At 43.7% G+C, this 23,474-nt stretch overlaps 1 protein-coding gene across 2 annotated transcripts; it reads right to left on the bottom strand.

Moving 5' to 3' along the window:
* Positions 1-3,176: 3,176 nt before the first annotated feature.
* On the bottom strand, positions 3,177-17,939 carry POGLUT1 (protein O-glucosyltransferase 1). 2 transcript variants are annotated; one of them, XM_081907900.1, is made up of 12 exons: positions 17,746-17,890; positions 16,194-16,306; positions 15,328-15,418; positions 14,173-14,316; positions 10,906-11,041; positions 10,666-10,787; positions 9,825-9,884; positions 8,644-8,743; positions 6,636-6,694; positions 4,905-5,072; positions 4,686-4,742; positions 3,177-3,476 (listed from the first exon to the last, which is right to left on the bottom strand). In XM_081907900.1, the coding sequence occupies exons 3-12, from the start codon at positions 15,354-15,356 to the stop codon at positions 3,320-3,322; spliced, it is 1,032 nt and encodes a 343-aa protein (XP_081764026.1). In that variant the 5' UTR covers positions 15,357-15,418; positions 16,194-16,306; positions 17,746-17,890; the 3' UTR covers positions 3,177-3,319. The 2 variants fall into 2 exon arrangements, with proteins under 2 accessions (XP_081764026.1, XP_081764025.1); XM_081907899.1 differs by lacking the exon at positions 16,194-16,306 and having other exon boundaries at positions 17,746-17,939.
* Between the last annotated feature and the right edge of the window lie 5,535 nt (positions 17,940-23,474).

Here is a 23,474-nt window from a genome sequence, read left to right as displayed (position 1 = left end):
GATCCAAAAGAAGTTCCATCATGTCCAGTGATACCCACTGTCAGCAGCAGTTGTACTTAAAGTTACCGTAGTTTTCATCACTGAGCAAAGTCAATCTTTCATGCTCTTATCCTGAATGGAAAAGAAAACAAGAAAAGCCTCCTGCCTGAGCTTCCCAACATATAACTAGCCAATGGGCAAATTGCAATAATTGGAACAGATCAGTAAAATAAATCCTTAAGTTTATAACCTTTCTCACCAGCCTAAAACACATTTGTGATAGAAACAAAATACAAGTAGTTCATTGCTTGTTATATCATGTAGGGCAGAACATCTGTCAGTTGCCCAGGTTCTTTGTTGTCACAGTGCTTTTTAAAAAAATCGAATTTCAGTATTAATTCAGCCATCAAAGTAGGTTTTTCTTTTTTAATCCAAAGGATCATTTAAAGATGAGTTTTAGAACATAGCAGATTAATTCCCTTCACTGAAGATAAATTTAGGGTTTTGTCTCCTTTTTTAACATTCTGCCTCCTCTTTCCTATCCAGCACAATAATGCCACATAGTTTGATTTCCTGAGTTACCGGTAATTCTTCCATGTCTGGTATTGGTCCCTCTTCCTTACGCAGCATCTGCAAATTTGTTTTAGTGTCATGCTGTTTTTTTCTTCTTCCCCATCTATAAGCTCAGTGAGGAAGGTAATGAGGAATACTATGCAGCACCAGTTTCCAATATCTACAATACACACACGCCATACTCAGGAGACACAACCAGTACTGTAATTAATATAGCATTCTGCAGCATATGAATTTTTCTCTCACTGCCTCCCAGTGAGTACAGGCCTGTATAGCAGTGATCCAGGGTTGCAGAGGATCAAAAACCTGTTACTATTTCTGCAGCACGTATAAGATTATTGTGTAATTATTGTATATTGCATACTGTATAATCTTAGGCTGTATAGGAACATGGCTGTGACTATTTATTTCAGCCCTGTGAAATACATTAGGCCCAAGGCCAGGACCAAAACACCTTAAGGACTACTTCTCTACATATGAACCTACCCAGATCCTGTGATTACCATCTAAGGCCCTTCTTTGTGTGCCTCCTTGAAAGGTTCAGAGCACAGCAACTCAGGAACAGGCCTTTTCGGAGGTGGCTTCCTGTTTGTGGAATGTTCTCCCTAGGGAGGTTTGGCTGGCGCCTTCATTATACACCTCTAGGCACCAGGCAAAAACATTTCTCTTCAATCAAGCCTTTGGCTGATTAACATTTTTAATGTGTTTAAAGGAGGATGTGGGGAGGGGGACGGTTATTGGTTTGTGGGTTTTTTCTTGTTTTTATTATGTATTTTGTATTTTAATATTGTGAACCACCCTGAGATCTCCAGATGAAGGATGGTACACTTTTTTTAGAAAAAGTTAAATAAAAAGGTGAGCTTCATAGCTGAGTGGGGATTTGAACCTAGGTCTCCCCAGCACTAGTTCAGCACTCTTAACCACTATACCACACTATCATGAAGGGACCCTGCACTTCTGAATTTGCCAGTACACTACCGCTGAACAGACACTGTTGATTTATGCAAAGTGAACTATGAGATCATTTGCCAGAAACTCAGATTGAAAATCAAGGCAGGAGAGACTATATTTGAGATGTGAGGGATGGGACACACAACTTGGCTGTGCACTTCTCAAGCTATTTCCATGTGGATGTGGAATGGCTTAACTACCATCTTTTGCAGGGCTGCCATTTGCTCCATAGCACTGCAAGCTTTCTCATTCCTCCCCAGATTTTGCAGCGACATGGAAATAAGTCCTTGAATAGAAGTGGCAAGGTGGCTTTTCACAAACAAGAACGAAGGAAGAAGCTGTGCTAGTCTTTTTCCTCTCTCTAGCTAATAGCAGCTTTGGGGAAGTAGTTCAGATCAGGAAAAGAGTAAAACCTCGTTCTTTAGAATCACTTCCCCAATCTTCAAAGGGGCTACGTCAGGCTGTTAATTAGTAATAAGAAGAAAAGCAGGGGAGTGAGAGTTTCTGACCATAGATCTCCCACATACTGTCTAGCTTTGCCTCACTCAGTCATGAACTCCATAAAGCTGGGTTGGTCAGCATTTCTCAGCCTAGCCTAGGGAAGTTTTTAATGTTTGAAGTTTTACAGTGGTTCCTCGGATTACAACACTTTGGGTTACAGACTCCACTAACCTGGATGTAGTACCTCAGGTTAAGAACTTTGCCTCAGGATGAGAACAGAAATCGTGCGGTGGCAGCGAGAGGCCCCATTAGCTAAAGTGGTACCTAAGGTTAAGAACAGTTTCAGGTTAAGAACAGACCTCCGGAACGAATTAAGTTCGTAACCAGAGGTGCCACTGTATTCTGTTTTTAGTGTTCTGTTGGGAGCTGCCCAGAGTGGCTAGGAAATAGCCACGGTCTGCAAATAAAAACATCCTGAAGGTCCCAGGCCACAGAGAGGTTAGGCCGGCCTCAACTAGAGCCAGGGCTTTCTCGGCTGCAGCTCCAATCTGGTGGAACGCTCTGTCACTAGAGACTAGGGCCCTGCGGGACTTGACATCTTTCCGCAGGGCCTGCAAGACAGAGCTGTTCCACCAGGCCTTTGGTCAGGGCGCAGCCTGACTCCCTCCTCTGGCAATCTGCACAGAATTTTGCTTAATGGTTGCCATCAATTTGATTTTAATTAATTTTTATAATGAAATGTTTTTAGAATGTTGGATTATTTGATTGCTGTTAGCCGCCCTGAGCCCGGCTTCGGCTGGGGACGGCGGGATATAAATAAAAATTATTATTATTATTATTATTATTATTGGTTGTGTAATTCATTTTAATGATTATTTTGAATTGCTTTAAAAAGTTTTTCATATTGCTGTGTACCACATTGATGTTTTGCAACAATAAAGACTCAGAGTTTGCAAAGAACTATTGTCCAAACGCTACACAGATCACATTATTAAATGTTGCATCCATGATGATTCATGAAATGATTCACTCACCAGTAAGAAACTACAGCCCACTCCATAGGATTCATCTGGTGTTAAATAGTGAGTCAGTTAAACATCATGGAACATAGTTCCCTTTTCAAAAGGATTTCACCACAAAGCAATACTAGAATTCAGTGGAACTTTGGCCTCCCACATATCTGAACACTTCTGGAAAAATCTACTTTCCATGATATTAAAGAAAATTCCAGATTTGATAAAATAGTTTAATACAGTAAGTAACAATAACACTTTCTTTCCTCTAAGCTTGAAGAAAACCGTTCTGCTCTTTGGATTTAACAGTGTCCACAAGTCTTGGTCCTGAACTGGAAATGGAACAGTTTTTAAAAATATTTTTACAGTTCTGTTTTCAAGTTTCTGGATGAAATCTCACTGTAGTGACTCTTTCGTTTAACTTTGTAAGTTAGGGTTTTGGAGTATTCAGTCAGAAGTCTCTCCCAGTAACAAGAGATATCCTCCATTCGCAAGTGGTCCATGATGAACTGGCGACCTCTAGAGGCAAGAAAGATAAGCAAAGAGGATGACAACAGTTAGTGGCTTTCATACCTCAAGAACTAAGGATGAAAACTGGCTTAATGATCAGTGCATCTCTTCAAGGAATGGGAGTGCTGTGAGGGAAGGGCTAGGGATCGCTAACAAAAAATTATCTGCCCCATTAAGCTAGAGCTCTCAGGTTTCCTTGGGCATGAAGTTATGATAGTTAATTTGATTTTAAAGAGAACAGCAATAATGTTTGTAGGGAGAAACTACAGTACAGAAACCAAACCAGTCACTTTCAGCAAATGCAATAAATTATAAGACATGGTAAGGATTAACATTTTGTGGGATAAGCTTTCATGGGCAATTTTTGTACATTTGGAAGGTACATTCAATCCCCAGATCTTAACTTCAGCACATCTCTGTGTGTTTAAGGTGCCACAGGATTTTCATCTTGATTATGTTGAAGATCCCAGAGGTGGGAGACCTTTGACCCACAGGACTAACTATGCCTGCCAGGGCCTTGTGGGCAAACCATGCCCATCTTTCCCAGGCTCAACATCAAGCACAGGAATGTTCAACTCATGTCTTGAAACTTCCATCCACGGCTAAAAGGGAGAAGAACTGGGAGTGCATTCTTCCTTTACATAAAAAGTCAATGCTTTTTTAAATTCAAGAACTACTAAAAACCACTGATCCGCATAGTAACTTTCCCTTTCAGGAGTGGTCCTCTTTTCCAAAGCAACAAACAGTAAACTATCTCCTCTGTTCCCCTCATAATAATGCCCAACCTTATGCTGAACATTCCTTACAATTATTTGAAGGTTAGGTATATTCCCCACCCCTTATTGCACGAAAGCCCATACCCAATCAGGGTTTTGTTGGGGTGGGTTGACCTGTATACATAAGTCAGAGTCACTGAAATCATTGAATTTAAGTTAGTCATGTCCACTGATTTCAACAGGTCAGCTCAAAGTATGACTTAGGAGAATACATTTCTGAACACGATACCACACTTAATATCACCACTGAAGGAAGGAATTTGGGATGGAATTTCACTGGCTGTTTAAAAGGATTCTGAATATCATTGCCCTTCAGCCTTTGCAAGTTTTACTTTCGAAAGCTATTATCACCTCTGCCAGTCATCACAACAGCTGGTGCTCTGCAGTGGGAATAATTGCCTCATGGAAGCTACATATAAGGTTACATATAAGGAAAACTTACCTCTTTGAAATTTCTTGGGCTACCTCGTCATTTTCTCTCACAAACTGTAGCAGCTCCCTGAAACAAAGTGGGCAAAATTGTATAACCTCCAAGTGAATGTATCAGCAAGGATGTTAAACAAACAGCTGGTCTGGAAGCTCCCATGGTACATTGATGTTTTTATCTCAGTACACAAGGAGCGGTTAATATGCCACTCCAGCTTCAGTTTCAACTTCTCACCTGACATCAGAGAGATCTGATTTGACTGGGATGTAGTGAACCCAAGGTTTCAGCTGAGGGTAGAAGAACTCCAGCCAGTCTTCCCCAACGTGAAACACCAGCGAGTTGCACAAAAAGAGATGCTTGAAGCGGAAACTGGCAGCCACACCTCGGAAGTTGAAGAGGTATCTGTATAATAAAAACAGACACCATCTTATAATATTCCCTCTCCTCCAGCAACCAGTGCACTTACTTAATCATTGAACAAAACTGGGATATTAAGCTTTTGGTGAATTTTATTCTTCTAGAGATTCAAACTTGTTTGAATAATTCACAACAATTAAATAAATGGTTGCACTCTCTTTAAAGATCTGGTCATTGTTCAAGCGGGACTAGATCAAAGTTAGCCAACAAGGTGCCTGCCAGACATAGTTGGACTACAACTCCCATCACCCCCAGCCAGCGGGGCCAATGGGGTCAGAGTTGATGGGAATTGTAGTCCAGTGTCTGGAGGGCAGTAAGCTGCCTATTTCCGAACATCTGTTAGGTCGCCTTCATATAGTTCTATGAGAAGGGCATGGCTTTTCTTCCTCAACTTGCTTATGTACTACATTAATTGCTTTACAGAAGGGTCATATGGGAAGAACATACGCCAATTGACTCTTGCCACAGAGTATCGAAAGACAAATACGGCAAATCTAAACTTCCGTAAGCACAGTGGCAGTGCTTCCCAAATTTGGGTTTCCAAGTGTTTTGTAGACTACAATTCCCATCATCCCTGGCCACTAGTCCTGCTAGATAGAGATGATGCGAATTGTAGTCCAAAAACAAGCTGGAGACCCAAGTTTGGGAAATAATGATCTATGGTGTTGGCTTGCATTTTGGTTTCAATCCTGGCCCTTATAGTGAGTTCCTATAAATAAATAGTCTACAAGAGTACATTTATCTAAAAAAATACTTTAGATAAAAACACAACAGTGCCTGAACATTAGTTGCCAACATTTTTGTCCTTACAAGTCAGGGAGATGGCAGGATGCAGCATCAAAACACAAATGCAGAAGTTATTCCGCTTTAAAAAACCTCCATGCCAGAATCCATAATTTCTATTCCAGGCACCATTCTGCTCTTCCCAAAAGACCTCAGGGAAGTCATTTAACACACTAGTATTGCAGGATCATCATCTACATGTGGCACTGAAATATCTCACAGACATACTCGAGGGACCGAAGATGAGAGTGCCTTCGGTTTGCTTTACCAGAAGAGCTGCTGATATTCCACAGAGTATAATCATATCAGCTACTTATTATCCTTAGTAGCACCCAGGGGATATAGTGGTTCTTTGGGATTCCTTGAATGCCTTCCTTAAATTACAATAACTAACACAACTGTGTGACAGAAAGTTTTCATAAGGGTGGAGCGGACAAGCAATTCTGCAAGGCACAAACAGAATGCATATATTCCTGCTTGTGAAACAATTCAGGGTAAGGCAAAAGGTGCCAATGGCAGCAGCATGACGATAGGAGCAAATGCCTTGTCTTGCAACTAATGGTTAATTGAACATCTTTATGGTCTAAAGACTTTTCCAGTATCTATTTTAACATAAAACAAGATAGATAGATGAAAACAGTCCCAATAAATTCTAGACGGACAGTTCAATCCTGCGCATGTCTACTCAGAAGTAAATTCTATTATGTTCAATGCACTTTCCTGACGTATTTATGAATAGAATTGCAGCCTGACACAGTTACTTACTTGTATTTACAGTGGTCTGTTAGTGCAATTTCCTTAGCTGGTGGTTTCCCAAGAGTGTCCTTTAAGAACAATATATACATATATATTTATTTTAAGTTGTTGTTATATATCATCTACCTACTGACTACAACCAAAGTGAAACACCATAAGTGCAAGTACAGTTTCTCTGTTAAGATTTATTTTCAGAAGACACAAAATTAGACTCCCTGTTCCCAAGGAAATCTAAATAAACCTGGAACCTATCACAGAAAATGTAATAGTCCAAATATTTCTAAGGATGCACTCCTGTACATTTACTTAGAAGTAAGCCTTGTTGAACTCACCTGGGTTTACTTCTATGTAAACATGCACAGGCTTAAGGTACATATTAATTTTTTATTTTTTTTTAAGATTGCAAAAAGCAGTGGTTTCTCCTAATCCATTTTCTTGGCATGTGTATATCTGGAACTTCATACTTATTTTAGTGCCAGCCCAAAGTCCTCTTGTCACATGTTCCTTACAAAGAGGCTGGAGCTGCATAATGTTTCCTCACAATGCAGAGCAGTGGGTAGGTCAGTTACAAGCTCATTGGATCATTAAGGTTCACAGCAAACCGTCACCTTCATCTAAGTGACAATTCCACTACAGTCCTGGTTATTTCCTCTTCTGCACCATGAAATGCAATGCAGATATTTAAGCGGAGAAGTTCCAAATTACATCCTATAGAACATGCCACTCAGTCACAACATAACTAGAGGATGGCAGAGAGACACAACTGGCAAGCCACAAAATAAAACCAGAGCACGAGAATGATTAGTTATGCCATAAGGTAGATGCCAAACCAAGCATCTCAATGAAAATCAAATCAGCCAACAAGCTACGGGACACTCAACCAAAAAAAGAATCAGAATTTGCCTATCTGACACATTCCTATTGGGTAGGGTTGCCATATTTTAAAAAGTGACAATCTGGACACTGCTGGAAAAGTTGTGCTGAAAGCTACCCAGAGTGGCTGGGGAAACCCAGCCAGATGGGCGGGGTATAAATAATAAAGTTGTTGTTGTTGTTGAGCTTTGCCCAGATGCTGCTTCTGACTGCAGTATTCTGGCTATGTACTGTACAGAATTTCAGACGTATGGCAACCCTGCTACTGGGGCACAACCAATAAATTAAGGCAATGCTTGATTAGTCACCCCTTAAGATTTCACACTTCCTCCTCAGCCACACACCCACTTCCCAAGCTCCACCCCTCACCAGCCTCCCTCTGGACCCTCCTTGAGTTCTTTTCCCTGCCTGGAATGTCCTTGAACTTTCATAATTCCCCACCACCACCACCACACCCTGCTTGCCTGGATGGATGGAGGATAGGGAAGACATTGTGAGTGTGTGCAGGAGCAAGTCCAGTCACATTTCTTCCTCTGCCTACTTTTTCCTCTGGCCCTAACATGTGCCCCCTGGAAAGCTGCCCAGAAGGGAATGTGGCCCTCAGTCTGGAAAAACATTCCCCACCCGTGTCTTAAGACAATGTATCCTCCTTCACACACTCTCCCAGAAAAAGTGTGTGACATTAGGCTTCATAATTAAATCAAAGTGCCATCAGCACGACATGAATCCAGGGCTCTGGCTGTATGATGCTCCAATGTCTTACTGCCATAAATGTAGTTCTCAGCACCTAATTTAAACACAACACTACTTGCGAATAATCTCCCACAGTTAAGTTTTTCCTTTCCTTTTCACATATCCAATGGCACTTTTACACTGGGCTCCCAGGAGAACTAACAAGTAGTCAACAGGAGACATTTCCCCCCATCCTTTCAATTCATACTTATTATTGAAGTGAGGTTCTTAACCTGTGCTAGTGTTGGCAAGTATGGAACACCAGAGGGGTCATTATTCCAGGATATCAGTGTGTGATCTTATGAATGTGTCCTGAAAAACAGTGGCTCTCTTCCTGCTGAAGCCAGACTTTGAAACAACAGAACACCCCTTTTCTAAGAGAAAGGAAAGAGCTGCCTTCAAGAGTAATTACTTTTTCGGATTTCCAGGCTTGGTTCTTCGTGTACTCTGCGTCAACAAGGTCTGGATTTTCTCGAGAAAGAAGAATGAGGGGATCCCGCTCTGAACTTGTCCTACCAGTGAAACCACACATAAATCTGTTAAACGATGTTCTCCATGGAAGACAAACTTATTTAATTTACTGATATGCCGCAGAAACGATGGTAGGAAGCTGAGCCCCATCAATAATTAGATGAATACATAACACATCATTGCAGATATAAGAGAGTGTGAGGAATGTTTACCCCTCCGGATGTTGCTGGACTACAACTCCCATCATCCAGACCACTGACCATGCTCATTGGGGCTGATGGGAACTCTAGTCCAACATCTGGAAAGCCACAGGTTTTCCACCCCTGAGATACAGAAGATCTATAATGTATTTTTGCTTCTTCACTGCATCCAAACACACAAAGCAAAAAACCCACAAGTCATCCTGTCATCAAGAAAGTATGAAAGTTCTGCTTGAATATAATAAAGCAGAGAAGAACATGAACAAGATGTGCAGGAAACTAGCATTTCCTCCACCTCAGCAAAGCCAAAGCTGCTCTGTATCTTGTATATGTAAATCATTTGAGGGTCTTTTGTTTTGTGTATGTTTTGAGTAAAATATTTGGAACAGTGGCTGCACACTAATAGTTACCAGAATGCAGGAAAGACGATCAACAATTGAGAATGTTGTAGTACATAGTACAGCTGTTTTAGTACATAGTACAGCTGTTTTGTGACTCCCTGGAAAAGACCCTGATGTTGGGAAAGATTGCGGGCACAAGGAAAAGGGGACGACAGAGGACGAGATGGTTGGACAGTGTTCTCAAAGCTACTAGCATGGGTTTGACCAAACTGCTGGAGGCAGTGGAAGACAGGAGTGCCTGGTGTGCTCTGGTCCATGGGGTCACGAAGAGTTGAACACAACTAAACGACTAAACAACAACAACAACAGCTGTTTTACTAGGTAACAATCGCCCTGTTCTGAACTTAAAATATCAACCCCTGTTGAGAATGTGTTGGAGCCCTGATTATATCATTTGTAAACATTAAATCTTCCTGGGCAACACAGTACATAGCCCTAGTCTTGTTAATGCCCTGGTTTTATCACTATACAAATCATTGGTAGTATATCAGTGTTACGAAGTGGGAACTGAGCTAACCTACCTGGACCCTCGGAAATAGGCTTTCGAAATTTTCTTCTTCCAGGGCCATTTTTCTGCAGAGCTAAGGAGAGTTTGATCAGTACATGATGTTAAAAACATGAACATATAACACCTTAGTAAGAGAAGCAAAGAAATCCATCCTATTTCTCTGAATCCCTTCTTGGTTTTAGGTTAAGTAACCTCAACTAAACAAACTCTGCTCCATGCTATTAGTTGCATCACCCATTATTCTAGCAAGGCATTTTACCATTTGATTAATGTGCCACTTCTTTCACATCTAAAATTGATGACACTGGAGAGAAACTGGTCAGTTTGTGTCATATTTGGGAATCAATGTATTTATTTCCATCACTGCAGGATGTTCTAGAAAGCAACGATGGCAGCCTCTATGCCATTAAAGGCTGTGAAAAAGAGGGGATCGTAGCAAGTTCGAGTTGTTATACAGAGAAGCTGAAGTTCCAGTTAACAGACACTCACAAAAATACCAAAACTCTTGCATCTTACGGTTGGATGTCTGCAAAGTCATTGCTGCCCCATATGCTAACTCCTGTTTGGATTTCCACCAATTTGGCTTGTTTAAAGCCCCCCAAATTAGCAGTGCAATCCCATACATGTGTACTTAGAGGTTAGTCCCATTGGATTTGATGGAGCTCCCTCGCAGGTAAGTGGGCATAGGGCCGCAGCCTCAGCTAGCTCAGATGTCCCTCACAACTTACAAAGCTTGTGGATCACTGCCAGTTATGATGTCATGCATACTTCCATCTTACAAAGTATGATTGATTTCTTAGGAAACGCACGTCAGACTGAGGAGTGAAGCTTCATCCTTCTCTCCAGAAACATACCTTTTGAGGCTCTCTCTCATTAGATCCCAACGTCCTAAGCCTGTTGGATAAATTGGCCAAACAGCTGGTCCGCCTTCCCAAAATGTCCAAGCAGGGTACATAATATCATAGTATTCCAACGTCTTTCAGAAAATGGACAGACAGAAGCACATTAGTTCCTGCAAAATATCTCCGTAATGCAAGATATTCAAATAAGTGTATTAGCTGTCCCCACCAAGTATGACCAAGGAGCTCTCTCACCTTACTGAAGGAGAAGATGGGTATCTTTGGTTTCATCCACTTGGGCACTTGGGGGTAGTCTCGCACATTGATCACCATCTCCATATCCGGGAGGTTGTTAATGATCTCAAGAATGAAGTGTTCAACCCCACTGCACCTGTGGATAGCAATACGTGCAAGGGGTGGCCTTGAGAATTACTCATACCAAGTGAGACCTGTAAGGAAATGAAGTCCCAGCCATGCCTTCATCGATCATCCTCCATTTCATTTCCCTTCCTACTCAGTTTTCAGATTTCTCCTGCAAAAGATAGTTAGTGTGCTCTGGCCACTAACTAATACGTACTAATGCATTTTGTGGAGCTGGCTTCAAGCACCAGGCCTGTTGGCAGACCAACTCTGTGTTACAAAGATGTCTGAAAACATGACATCAACATCAACCCTGGTGTGTGGGAATCCCTTGCAGACAACTGTAGTGCCTGAAGACAGACAGACAGGTCATGTATTCACAGCCGTGACCAGAGGAGAAATCACCGCTAGGAGAAGAGCAGAGAGAAGAAACACCATGGTGCATCTGCAGCAGGATAACTGGATGCTTTCATCTGCCCCAGCTGCAATGAAACATGTCTCTCCCGTATCGGTCTCTACAGCCACAGCAGGCACTGTAACTCTCCAACGGTTTGACTTTAACCCTGATAGCAAACTCTTTCCATTGTGTCATGAAACAGACAGATGCCAAAATTGTACTTATGCAAATATTGGGGTTTTATTCCGTTTCTATTGAAGTAAATATCCTTACCGATTTATTGTAATGGAACCTCAAAGCAGTTTCCCCCAAGTCTGCCAATATCACCTCCTTGTGCATGGGCAGTGCTGTTTTGGCTACCTAAGGGTGAATGCTTGACAATTTTATAGACAATGTCGATGGAATTACTTGTCCATATGTTAGGACTCTGTGCTGTAAGGACTGATACCTTAAACTCAGTTATATTGTGAAAATAAGCTCAAAAAGATTCAGAGAACAACCCGCATGAGATGGGAGGGATACACCAGTGTTAAGTGCTTGAGTTAAGAGTCAATAAGTCCTGAGCTTGAGCCTCACCCACAAACTTCCCAGGTGGTCCCAAGAAAGAAACTCCCCACCTCCCCTTCAGCAGTCTTCCTCTGCCTCACATTTGCACTTACAGTGGTGCCTCGCAAGACGAAATTAATTCGTTCCGCAAGTCTCTTCGTCTTGCGAGTTTTTCGTCTTGCGATGCACGGTTTTCCATAGGAATGCATTGAAAATCAATTAATGCGTTCCTATGGAAACCGCCTTCCCCCGACCTCTTCTGGCGGGCGGCATTTTAAAATCGCGGAGGACTTCTCCGCTGTCCGGGGCGATTTAAAAGCCCCTGGGAAGGCAGGCAGGGGGGACAAAGACTTTTGCCCCCCCCGCCTGCCTTCAGAAAAGGTCCAGGACAGGCGTGGACCTCTCCGCAAGCAGCGGGAGCGCTCCTTGCGGAGAGTTGCAAGCGCGCCCAGGCTTTCCCGCCCCGCCGCCGGGCTTCGGGACATCGTTCCGATGCCGGGCGGCGGGGGGAGGCTTTCTCGCCCCGAAGCCGGGCGGCGGAGGGAGGCTTTCCCGCCCCGCCGCCCGGCATTGGGACGATGCCCCGAAGCCGGGCGGCGGGGGGAGGCGTTCCTGCCCTGCCGCCCGGCATCGGGACGATGCCCCGAAGCCGGGCGGCGGGGGGAGGCGTTCCTGCCCCACCGCCCAGCATCGGGACGATGCCCCGATGCCGGGCGGCGGGGGGAGGCTTCAAAAGCCGTCCGGGGGCTTTTAAATCGCCCCGGACAGTCCCGGGGCGATTTAAAAGCCCCCGGTTAGGCAGGCAGGGGGGGCAAAGACGTTTGCCCCCCGCCCGCCTTGGGAAGAGGTCCTGGACCTGCCTTCAAAAGCCGTCCGGGATAGCGGGAAGCGCTTCCCTGCTATCCCGGACCGCTTTTAAAATGCTGGCGGTGGGGAGCAAAGCCTTTCGCCCCCGCCGGCCTTCCTGGACCTCTTCTGAAGTCCGGAGGGGGGAAAAAGGCTTTGCTCCCCACCGCCAGCATTTAAAAAAAGGTCCCCGAGATTTCCCTATGGGCTTTCATCTTGCGATGCAAGCCCATAGGGAAAATCGTCTAGCGAAGCGTCGCAAAAACCGAAAAACCCTTTCGTCTTGCGGGTTTTTCGTCTTGCGAGGCATTCGTCTTGCGGGGCACCACTGTATAGGGCTCCATACAATTCAACAGAAGAAAAATTACACTAACTGGATTTGGAGGGATGCTGTAAGGATTATTGAGAATGTGTATATAGCATTTTTTCTATCACAGATAGCGTTCAACTGCATGTTACTCAGAGTAGACCCACTAAAATTAATGAATGTGACTAAGTTTGTCCCTTTAATTACAATGGACCTACTCTGTGTAAAACTTTGTTGACTCCCACCCATTATTTTTGTATTACTCCTTCCCTCAAGAACTACAGGTTTTCCTCCCCAGCCTGCACTTTTATCCTCCCCGTACGGTAGGTTATGTCTTCTAGTTGAGTTTTGCTGTTGTGTGAGGATTTGAACATAGGTCTCACCAACCCTAGTCAAGCACCCAAACCACTACACCACACTGAAGGTAAAGTGTCCGTGTCTTGAAGACCAAGACTTGAATGAAGGCACACCACGCAAGCAGCAGAGATGGTGAAGGAAATAGTTGGTTGAATGCAAGGCAATTGATAAAAGGCTAATGGGGTCTCTCTAGATAGACTTGAAGGGAAGCAGCCAAACAGAGGACAGAGAAAGGCTGTTATACCCATAGGAACAGCATGACCACACAAAAAGCCCAGGAACTGAAATGAAACAGGAAAGCAATAGGGACACATTGCAATGCTGGTGTTGTTTGCTCTTTACTACGACTATAAACCAAGCTGGGCGCAGACACAAGCTCCTTCTGACACCCAAACAACTGTTTTTAGACAACTCAGCAAGTTATCCCTTTCCATTATCCTTGCTCCCAAGAGGCATTTATTGCCGATTTCTTTCAGCTTCTAACCCGCATCACCCCCTCGTACAACTAAAGTGCCATGTCAATATTGATTTCTCACAAAAGCAAATGCAATTTCTACATTTCAGGCAAAGCAATGCCTCATCAGTTTCTTCCTCTTACACTGGAATTTAGCCCTTTCAAATGTTTTCTGCTCAGTGACCCATAGGTTAAGGAGGCTAGGGAGATTTTCCTGTTTCTCTCTCTCTCTGATACATTCCGTATTGCTCTCACCTTGCAGGGAACATGCAATCATGTTCACGGTACAACTTCTTCTCAATGATCTGGTAGTGCGTCCCAAGCCTTCGACTGATTGCTTCTGACAGCAGCTCCTCGGAGATCCCCTCTCGGAAGGGAGCCAAGTCCTGTTCCCTAACTCTGAGGGAAGAAAGATTCCACCCATCATTAAACACATTAAGGAAAATTAGTATAAAGAGCTAAGTCATTCCAGGAAGGGATTTTAGCATGGGATGGTTCAATACAATCACTTTAGTGGAATACTGAACTTGCTGCCTTGCACAGAGAGAGAGGGGGGGAGCTGAAACAGGGAGCTACTTTAAACTATTAACACCACTGGGTCCACCTAGTAACAATATTACTATACTTCCAACAAAGACGCTATATTTACTCTCTATGTTTGGTCAATAGATATACACAAATAATCAGAACCTATTTTTAATGACCCTGTGTCATTAAATATTAAATATAGGAATTAATATCGGAATATTAATTCAATTCTGTGTTGGGGGGATTTTTCTGTGTTATAGTTGTTATTTATTAATTTGGTATACCATCCTTCATCTGATTGACTGTGGATTGACATTTTAAGTCCAATAAATATCATTTAAAAAAAATGGATTGACATTTTAAGGTGCTATATTTCAAGCTGATATTCTGTTGTGTTTAGTGCTTTATCACTGTGAGGCTCTGTCATCTGTAACAAGCGATTCATAAACAGGTGGTGGTGGTTGCAATGTTAAATATTACTATTTCAAGACAGCACAAGTTCCAACTAGACATGCCATGCAGTTAGCAACTGTGTGAACAAACTGCATGTGCAAAAATTGTTAAAAGCCAGTGGCAGGTGCTAATCCAGACTGGGACCTCAGATGGATTAACCCACGCATCTGTTCTCAATCTCAAGCAGGGCACCACCCATGCTATTTATTCTTTAAAAGAAATTGTCACAATTATTAACTGTGTAAATGGTGTCAGGTCTGATTTGGCACACAACATCTGCTTCCCAATAACGAGGTTGTTGCAAATGATCCCCAATAACATGAGGTGCTTATAATTCAGCATACTTAGGGTAACACCTTCAACCTTGAGTTGGTGAGTTATATCACACTGTAAATATTAACTGGATTGTGAGAGATGCCGGCCCCTTACCTTTGATGACAGCTGCAGTTTGCCTGCATACATGGTTTGTAGTTCTCCACAGCTCTGTCTATCTGAACCAGGAATTTGCTCCATTTTGTATCTGAAAGATACATAAGGGTTAAATTCTGGACAATCTTGATACAATCATCAAGGGGTCCCACTGCCCACCCACACAGGATCAAGGCAGGGTAGCCAAGGCTTTGTCCTGTGTGTTGAGAATGAATCTGGATCCAGCCTCCTGTTCAGTGACTTAACCACAGCACCTTCAAGGAAAATGCTGTGAATCCCTTGTGGGGGGACCTGGCCAAATTCCCCCACCATTTATTTGCCCTCCAGAACTTCTCAACACTCCCCTATATGTATAATGGTATTTCCTTACTGAATCCCTTCTCAAAGAGTTGCATTTCTCAGTAATGAGTATTTGTCAACTTTCTTCTATCATTAATTTATACTGCCCTGAAGTCTTTGGAGGAAGGGAAGGATTTTATTGTATATTTATTTAATTCTATTTCCTTCCAGCCTTTCTTCTGTCATGGAACTGAAGGTGGTGCATGTTGCTCCTAGGAGGCCACCCATCCAGGCCCTAACCAGGCCTAGATCTGTTTAGCTTCAGCAAGGTGGTAACTTCATGGACCTTCAGACCAGCAACGATGTGGGAGGTTGAGGGTCTTTGTTTTGTAGCTTTCTGGCAACACATTTCCACATGAGACTGGTATAGTGGGAGGCTTGTTTCTGAGACCTAATCTAGTGATGAAAGGGTAGCCTGTCTTACAAGAAAGCTGCTTTAAACCCAGAAACCCAGCTTCAGCAGCATAAAAAAGTTACAATCCTTGAATATCAGTCAGGTGCTGCTTCCTTGTCTTTTCAGCGCCTACCAAGGACCTTCCTCTGTCAACGAGCCTTTTAGGCTGAGATTTTGCCCAATCTGTGGAATTGTTTTTCGGATGTTTTTATTGATTTAGCTCTTGTTGTTTACTGCCCTGGACTCCTTTGGAAGGAAGAGGATAGAAATTCAATATATAAATAAGTCCTAAAACACACTGACTTACCCAAGCAAGCCCACTGAACATGGTGTGGGGACTTACTTCTGAATTAGCACGCATAGATTGCACCACAGGAAAAAGAAGGCAGGCATTAAAACTGTTTTGCCTATTTGAGTTAGTAAAAAGGTAAAGGTAAATGTACCCCTGCCCGTACGGGCCAGTCTTGCCAGACTCTGGGGTTGTGCGCCCATCTCACTCAAGAGGCCAGGGGCCAGCGCTGTCTGGAGACACTTCCGGGTCACGTGGCCAGCGAGCCAGAGCCGCACACGGAAACGCCGTTTACCTTCCCGCTAGAAAGCAGTCCCTATTTATCTACTTGCACCCGGGGGTGCTTTCGAACTGCTAGGTTGGCAGGCGCTGGGACCAAGCAGCGGGAGCGCACCCCGCCGCGGGGATTCGAACCGCCGACCTTTCGATCAGCAAGCCCTAGGCGCTGAGGCTTTAACCCACAGCGCCACCCGCGTCCCATGTTTGAGTTCGTACACTTACACCAAGTGAAGGGGTTCTTTTTAAATAAAAAAAATGCTGCTGTTCAATCCATGCACATCCTTCCATTTCTAGACCAGATTGCCTGACTGAGATGCATGGGTTGGAGCTTTGGAAGAGAATGCCAAGCCCCGCAAAAAGTCTGCTATCAGCAGCAGAAGTGGACTGTGTAGCATGTCACAAGTTCTGACATATTAATGTTGCAAGAGCAACTTTACCCTTACTCCCAAATGTTTGAAGAAAACAGTGCACTCCAAGAGTGTCTAAAATTGAGACACTCATTTCATTTTGCTTGCAAGTCCGCTTTGCCATTACTCTGGCAGGAGGGGCAAACACAAGTTCCAAGACAAAGAAGACCCCCATGTGTTTTTTAAGGGTATGAGCTTCATCAGGGCCTTCCTTCCTTCCTCCCCCCCCCCAAACACACACACACACACACACACACACACACACAAGCAGTTAATATTTTAAGTCGGGAAAATCAATTCCTGTTTGCTGAACAGTACTGCCCCCACCAGCAGCCGCAGCAGCACTTCTTGAGCAGTTAAGCAAGGAAGTTCTCGGAGACTTCAGAATTTCTGCGGGACAAAGAGAAGGGAGCCACTTAGGAAGTATCAGTTTTGCCTTTGGGCACGCATCGCTCCATGTGGCCAGAACCGGGACCGGAGGCGACGATCCAAGATTGCAAGACCCTTCTACGCCGGTGTTTATAGGTCGGTCGCTCTCTCTCTCTCTCTCTCACACACACACACACACACACACAGCAGCCTACTGTTAACAAAGCTGTAACAACGAGGAGCAAGGACAAGAAAGCGGCGCGCCGGAGCTGCGCCCATGCCAACGGGGGGCGCGACTCCTCTGCAAAGCAGGATCCCGGCGGCATTTACTCCAGACTCACCAGCCGAGCTCTTCCCCCAGCACAGAACAAACAGAAACAGGCTTGCAACTTGTAGCAGCCGCGGACGCTCCATCGTGCCAGCTCCAGCCACAGCGCTTGCGCAGCACCATCAAAAGCTCCGGCGCTCCATTAGGAAGGTTTCATTGAGCAACGGAAAGGACGGAACCTCTGCTCCCACCGCGCCTCCAGCCCTTAACTACGCAGGCGCGAAAATTACGTCCCTGCTGTGCCGCTCTGATTTATGGGGCTTGTAGTTTATCATCGGCGAGTAGCAGTACACAGTTACATGTCTACGCGGAAGTAAGCCTCTTGGAAAAGTCAGCGTGGGCAGCATTGCGCCCTAGATGTCTCTGACGCGTTTGCACGATTGCAAATATTCCGATGCGCATTTACGCCCCCCTCATTGAACTCAGTGGGCTTGCTTGCGAGTAGTCAATATGCACAAAAGTAGGCGTGAACAATAAGATAAGGCTCTTTATCTGGGGCCACGACCACTTCAGAGGACCTACTGGAACCACCAGAGCTGAGATCTGCGGGGGGAGCATTACAGAAACTGTTCATTTTTTAAAAATACAATAGCTGGAAACCATATTAATCCGCCGCTGATGCGCTTCGCGTTGTCCGACTAGCAGGATGATTCTGTCCTCTGACCGAGCCCAACGGAGAAGGAACGAGGCCTGTGCAAATCAGCCTTATGCAAACCAATCTTTTCACTTGCAACCACTGTTTACTTGCAGCTGATCGCTCTGGGTTCAATGGTGCTTAATGTACGTAAAACGGCGGCTTCCCCGAGCTCCGTAAGGAAGCCGGCAAGCCGTTCCAGTAGCATCGGATCGGCGGTGGGCTCAGACTGGCTGTCCTCGTCACAAGCGCGAGCAAACGGGTCAGCCAACGCCGTTTCCCATGCGCAGAGGCGAGTCGGAGCGCGGAACAATCCAGAGCGCGCGTCTTCGGCGCTCCTTCTCAAAGGGAATCCTGAACACTAGGCACCGTGGGCCACACTTGACAGTCAGTTCTCTGTAAAAAAAAAAAGGGTGAATGCTAAGATGCTCCATACGAGGAAAAAGAGGATCAGGGACTCAAGTGTGCTTTAAAAATAGAATGCCCAGAAGGCACTAAAACAAGATGTTTTCTATCCTAAACATTAGGAAGAACTTCCTGACAGTAAGAGCTGTTCGACAGTGGAATTTGCTGCCAAGGAGTGTGGTGGAGTCTCCTTCTTTGGAGGTATTTAAGCAGAGGCTTGACAACCATATGTCAGGAGTGCTCTGATGGTGTTTCCTGCTTGGCACGGGGTTGGACTCGATGGCCCTTGTGGTCTCTTCCAACTCTATGATTCTATGATTCTAAGACCTTGCACCTAGCCTACCTCACAGGGTTATGGTAAAAGCAATAGTTGGTGGGGGAAAGCCATGTATGCTGCTCTGCAGAATTGTCCCACTGAGGCCAAAAAAGGGGGGGAGAGATTGATTTAAGGCTACAACTGTACCATTGGCCTAAGTGGCACTTCTGAGTAAACGTTTAAATATTGAAACAAAACAAAATAAATAAAAAAAATAAAATAAATTCTTCCAGTAGCACCTTAGAGACCAATTCAGTTAGTTATTGGTACGAGCTTTCGTGTGCATGCACACTTCTTCAGATACAGTACACTAAAACAGAAGTCACCAGACCCAATATTGGAAAGCAATACTGGTATATATATATCTCCATATTGCTTCCTCTTTTAAATTCATAAGGAATATTTATGAACCAGTAAGTTAGCCATACTTAGGCTTTAAAGTTAATGCAGACTTACTTGGGAGTAAGTCGATTGAATTCTGAGGGTGTTGCTTTGAGTAGGCATGTGTTGGATTGTATTGGGAGTCATTTTGGACTCACAGCTGTCCATGGAGGCACAGGTCAAATCTGTATCCAGGGCAGCTGTTTACCAGCTCCATCTGGTACGTAGGCTGAGACCCTATCTGCCTGCGGACTGTCTTGCCAGAGTGGTACATGCTCTGGTTATCTCCTGCTTGGACTACTGCAATGCGCTCTACGTGGGGCTACCTTTGAAGGTGACCCGGAAACTACAACTAATCCAGAATGCGGCAGCTAGACTGGTGACTGGGAGCGGCCGCCGAGACCATATAACACCGGTCTTGAAAGACCTACATTGGCTCCCAGTACGTTTCCGGGCACAATTCAAAGTGTTGGTGCTGACCTTTAAAGCCCTAAATGGCCTTGGTCCAGTATATCTGAAGGAGCGTCTCCTCCCCCATCGTTCTGCCCGGACACTGAGGTCCAGCTCCGAGGGCCTTCTGGCGGTTCCCTCCCTGCGAGAGGCCAAGTTGCAGGGAACCAGGCAGAGGGCCTTCTCGGTGGTGGCGCCTGCCCTGTGGAATGCCCTCCCACTGGATGTCAAGGCGATGGACAACTACCTGACATTCAGAAGACATCTGAAGGCAGCCCTGTTCAGGGAAGTTTTTAATATGTGACATTTTATTGTATTTTTCATTTCTGTTGGAAGCCGCCCAGAGTGGCTGGGGAAACCCAGCCAGATGGGCGGGGTACAAATAATAAATTATTATTATTATTATTATTATTATTATTATTATTATTATTATTATTATTGTTTGTCTAGACAAGATGCAAGATTTTAGACCGCTAATCTCAATGACCACTCTTGTTTCATTTATTTTAATATATCACCATATTCTGTGGTCTAATCTCACAAGGTCTTAACTTTCTTGGGACATAGCAATCTATTATCGCCATCTGTCTTTTGCATGTAAATAGAGTTAACTAGAGTATCATAATGTCAAAAAAATGTCCCTGATGTGACTCCACATTGATTTTCAATTATCCTTTTTTCCTTTTGGGAATCAAAACATGATAAACCACTTCAGCTGGCAGGAACTTGAGAGGAAATGGGCAGCCTTGCAGAGTGCCCGGAATGGATTTCGGTAACATCAGGAGACCTATTAAGAAGAAGAGACTAGAATCTGAAAAGTACACTGATGAATGGATGAATTCATTTTTCATTCATATTCATGTGAACTTTACACAGGGACTGTTCCAGTTAGGGAGAACTCTCCAACAAAACTTTAAATGAGATTCTTCCATGCAAAGAAATAGCCTGCCATAGAGAAAACAAGTTGATCAAAGATGAGTCGAGGGAGTCCCATCATTCCCTCCTATCCCAGTCTCTTGCTAAATAAACTAATCAGCTTTTCATCTGAGATTTTGCAGTTTCAAAGTTCACTAGCTTCATCCAACTAATCACCCCAGGAGAGAAGCTGCCAATAATGGATAATTAAGTTGCATGGGGCACTATTAAAACTTTAGAAGACAATATTTTTGAGATCTGTAGTTGCAAATTAGCTGCAATGGGCATTGTTAAGGAGACACTGTTTGCATAAAGACATAAACAGTAGGGGGAAGTACATTAAGATTATACCCCAGTGATTGAGAATTGCAGCAAATTCATTTTACTCAATTCCAAAATTAGAAATAGAGCCCTGAGCATTCATTAAGGAATGCAGTTGTGCTGCAGACAGGAACATCAAGACAGAACTCCAGAGACCTTCCTTTCCATTCTGACATACAAAATGATTGGCGTTTTCTTTTTTTAAAAAAGTGGGGCGGCAGGCGGGTGGGGGACGAAAATCAAACAGTAACAACTTTACACTGAAGTGAACAATGTGACTACTGCTTAGATACATTGATGGTCAAACCATATGACCTTTCAACACCCAATTTTATGGCCTTATTTATCGAAACTTTTCATTGAGATATATAAGCACTGCAAGCTGCTATAGTTGGGAGTGCCTGACATTTTCAAGTGTGCTTGCTTCAAAAGAGAGAATGAGACAGAGCTCTAATTCTGACAGGGACCTTGTAATGTGTGCTAATAAAGTCATAAAGCAGCGGCATTGTTTTTGTTTGTGTGTATAATTGTCCAGAGCTTTATTCTACTGGGTCAAATTATTTCAAGTTAGAAGGTTAACCTTTAGAAATTCAAGAAATTAAAATCCCATCAGACATTTTGGAAATTTTCTCATAATGAAAGAACAGGGTGAAATCTAACTGCAACTGCTAGGAGTATTTACATAGCTCAAACATTTCCATAGATTTGATGTCATTGCAGAGGAAACCCTGCACTTCAGAAGATGAAGAACAGGATGTGCCTGAATGATTACCTGTTGGAATATGTCCATTCCCAGGGTTCCAAATTGCAACGGAATGACTAGGCCCCTGAGTTAAATAAGCAAAGAAAGAGATGCGTAAATTCCATGCCTTCATAATCAGACACAAAAGCAGATTTTGTCTTTACTAGACCTTTCTACAGGGCCAGATTTAGGTTTGATGAGGCCCTAAGCAGCTGTCCTTTGTCAACAACAAATTGTCACTGTTTTTTGTGTTGAATATATGCAATATAGTAATTTATGGATCTTGTTGTTGTTGTTTAGTCGTTTAGTCGTGTCCGACTCTTCGTGACCCCATGGACCAGAGCACGCCAGGCACTTCTGTCTTCCACTGCCTCCTGCAGTTTGGTCAAACTCATGCTGGTAGCTTTGAGAACACTGTCCAACCATCTGGTCCTCTGCCGTCCCCTTCTCCTTGTGCCCTCCATCTTTCCCAGCATCAGGGTCTTTCCCAGGGAGTCTTCTCTTCTCATGAGGTGGCCAAAGTATTGGAGCCTCAACTTCACTATCTGTCCTTCCAGTGAGCACTCAGGGCTGATTTCCTTAAGAATGGAGAGGTTTGATCTTCTTGCAGTCCATGGGACTCTCAAGAGTCTCCTCCAACACCATAATTCAAAAGCATCAATTCTTCGGCAATTAGCTTTCTTTATGGTCCAGCTCTCACTTCCATACATTACTACTGGGGAAACCTAAAGCCATTTTATTAGTTTTTATCTAAAGCCATTTTATTAGTTTTTATCTAAAGCCATTTTATTAGTTTTTAATCTTATATTTTAGAAATGTACATCCAGGTTTTTTTCCTTTAATTTTTTTTGTGGCCCCCAAGAGAGTGGGGCCCTAAGTTATAGCTTGTTTTAGTAAAGTAAAGGTAAAGGTACCCCTGCTCGTAGCTTATACTAAATCCGCCATTGCCTTTCTATCTCCTAATTCTGGATTAAGACCCTACTTGAAACCTGGCTAGATTATTCTGTGGAGTTTTAATAAAAAACCATCCGAGGACTAGGACTGTTTATGAGTGTGTTGGTGCAAGTAGATCAGCCCTTAGTTTTAGCATGAATATTAAGCAGTAAATCTGATCTTCAGTCAAATTCAACTTCTTCTTACATCTTTACTCGAAGAAACAAAAAAGTCATAAATATAAAAGCAGTAAAGTTCAAGGAACATTCTGTGCTGCATTTGTATTTTCATGCAGTTCCTTCAGTGGTTTTATATTTGAGTCACTTAGGCTGCAATCCTTCTTCTTCTTTGGCGATCACTCATAGCCGAGTAAGATTGTCTTCCATAAACACGGTTTTAACAATGAGTCCGTAAGTGACTGTGGAGGCCAATTCTGGATCCACACGTCCTTCCACAGTGGGGACATTGGTTTCCAGGCAGGAGTCGATCACAGTGTGGATTTGCCAAGCGTGGCTTCCTCTTAGCACATTTCTCCCTTGCGTCCTTGTATTTGAGTGTCTTCAAAGCCCACGACACCTTTGGTAAAGGCTGTTCTCCAGCTGGATCACTCGCAGGCCACTTGCAGAGAAGTAAGCTCTGTTGAAC

The sequence above is a fragment of the Podarcis melisellensis genome (assembly GCF_964234715.1).
Source record: "Podarcis melisellensis genome assembly, chromosome: 4".
Taxonomy (NCBI): Eukaryota; Metazoa; Chordata; class Lepidosauria; order Squamata; family Lacertidae; genus Podarcis; species Podarcis melisellensis.
This window is presented reverse-complemented; position numbering and strand designations above follow the sequence as displayed.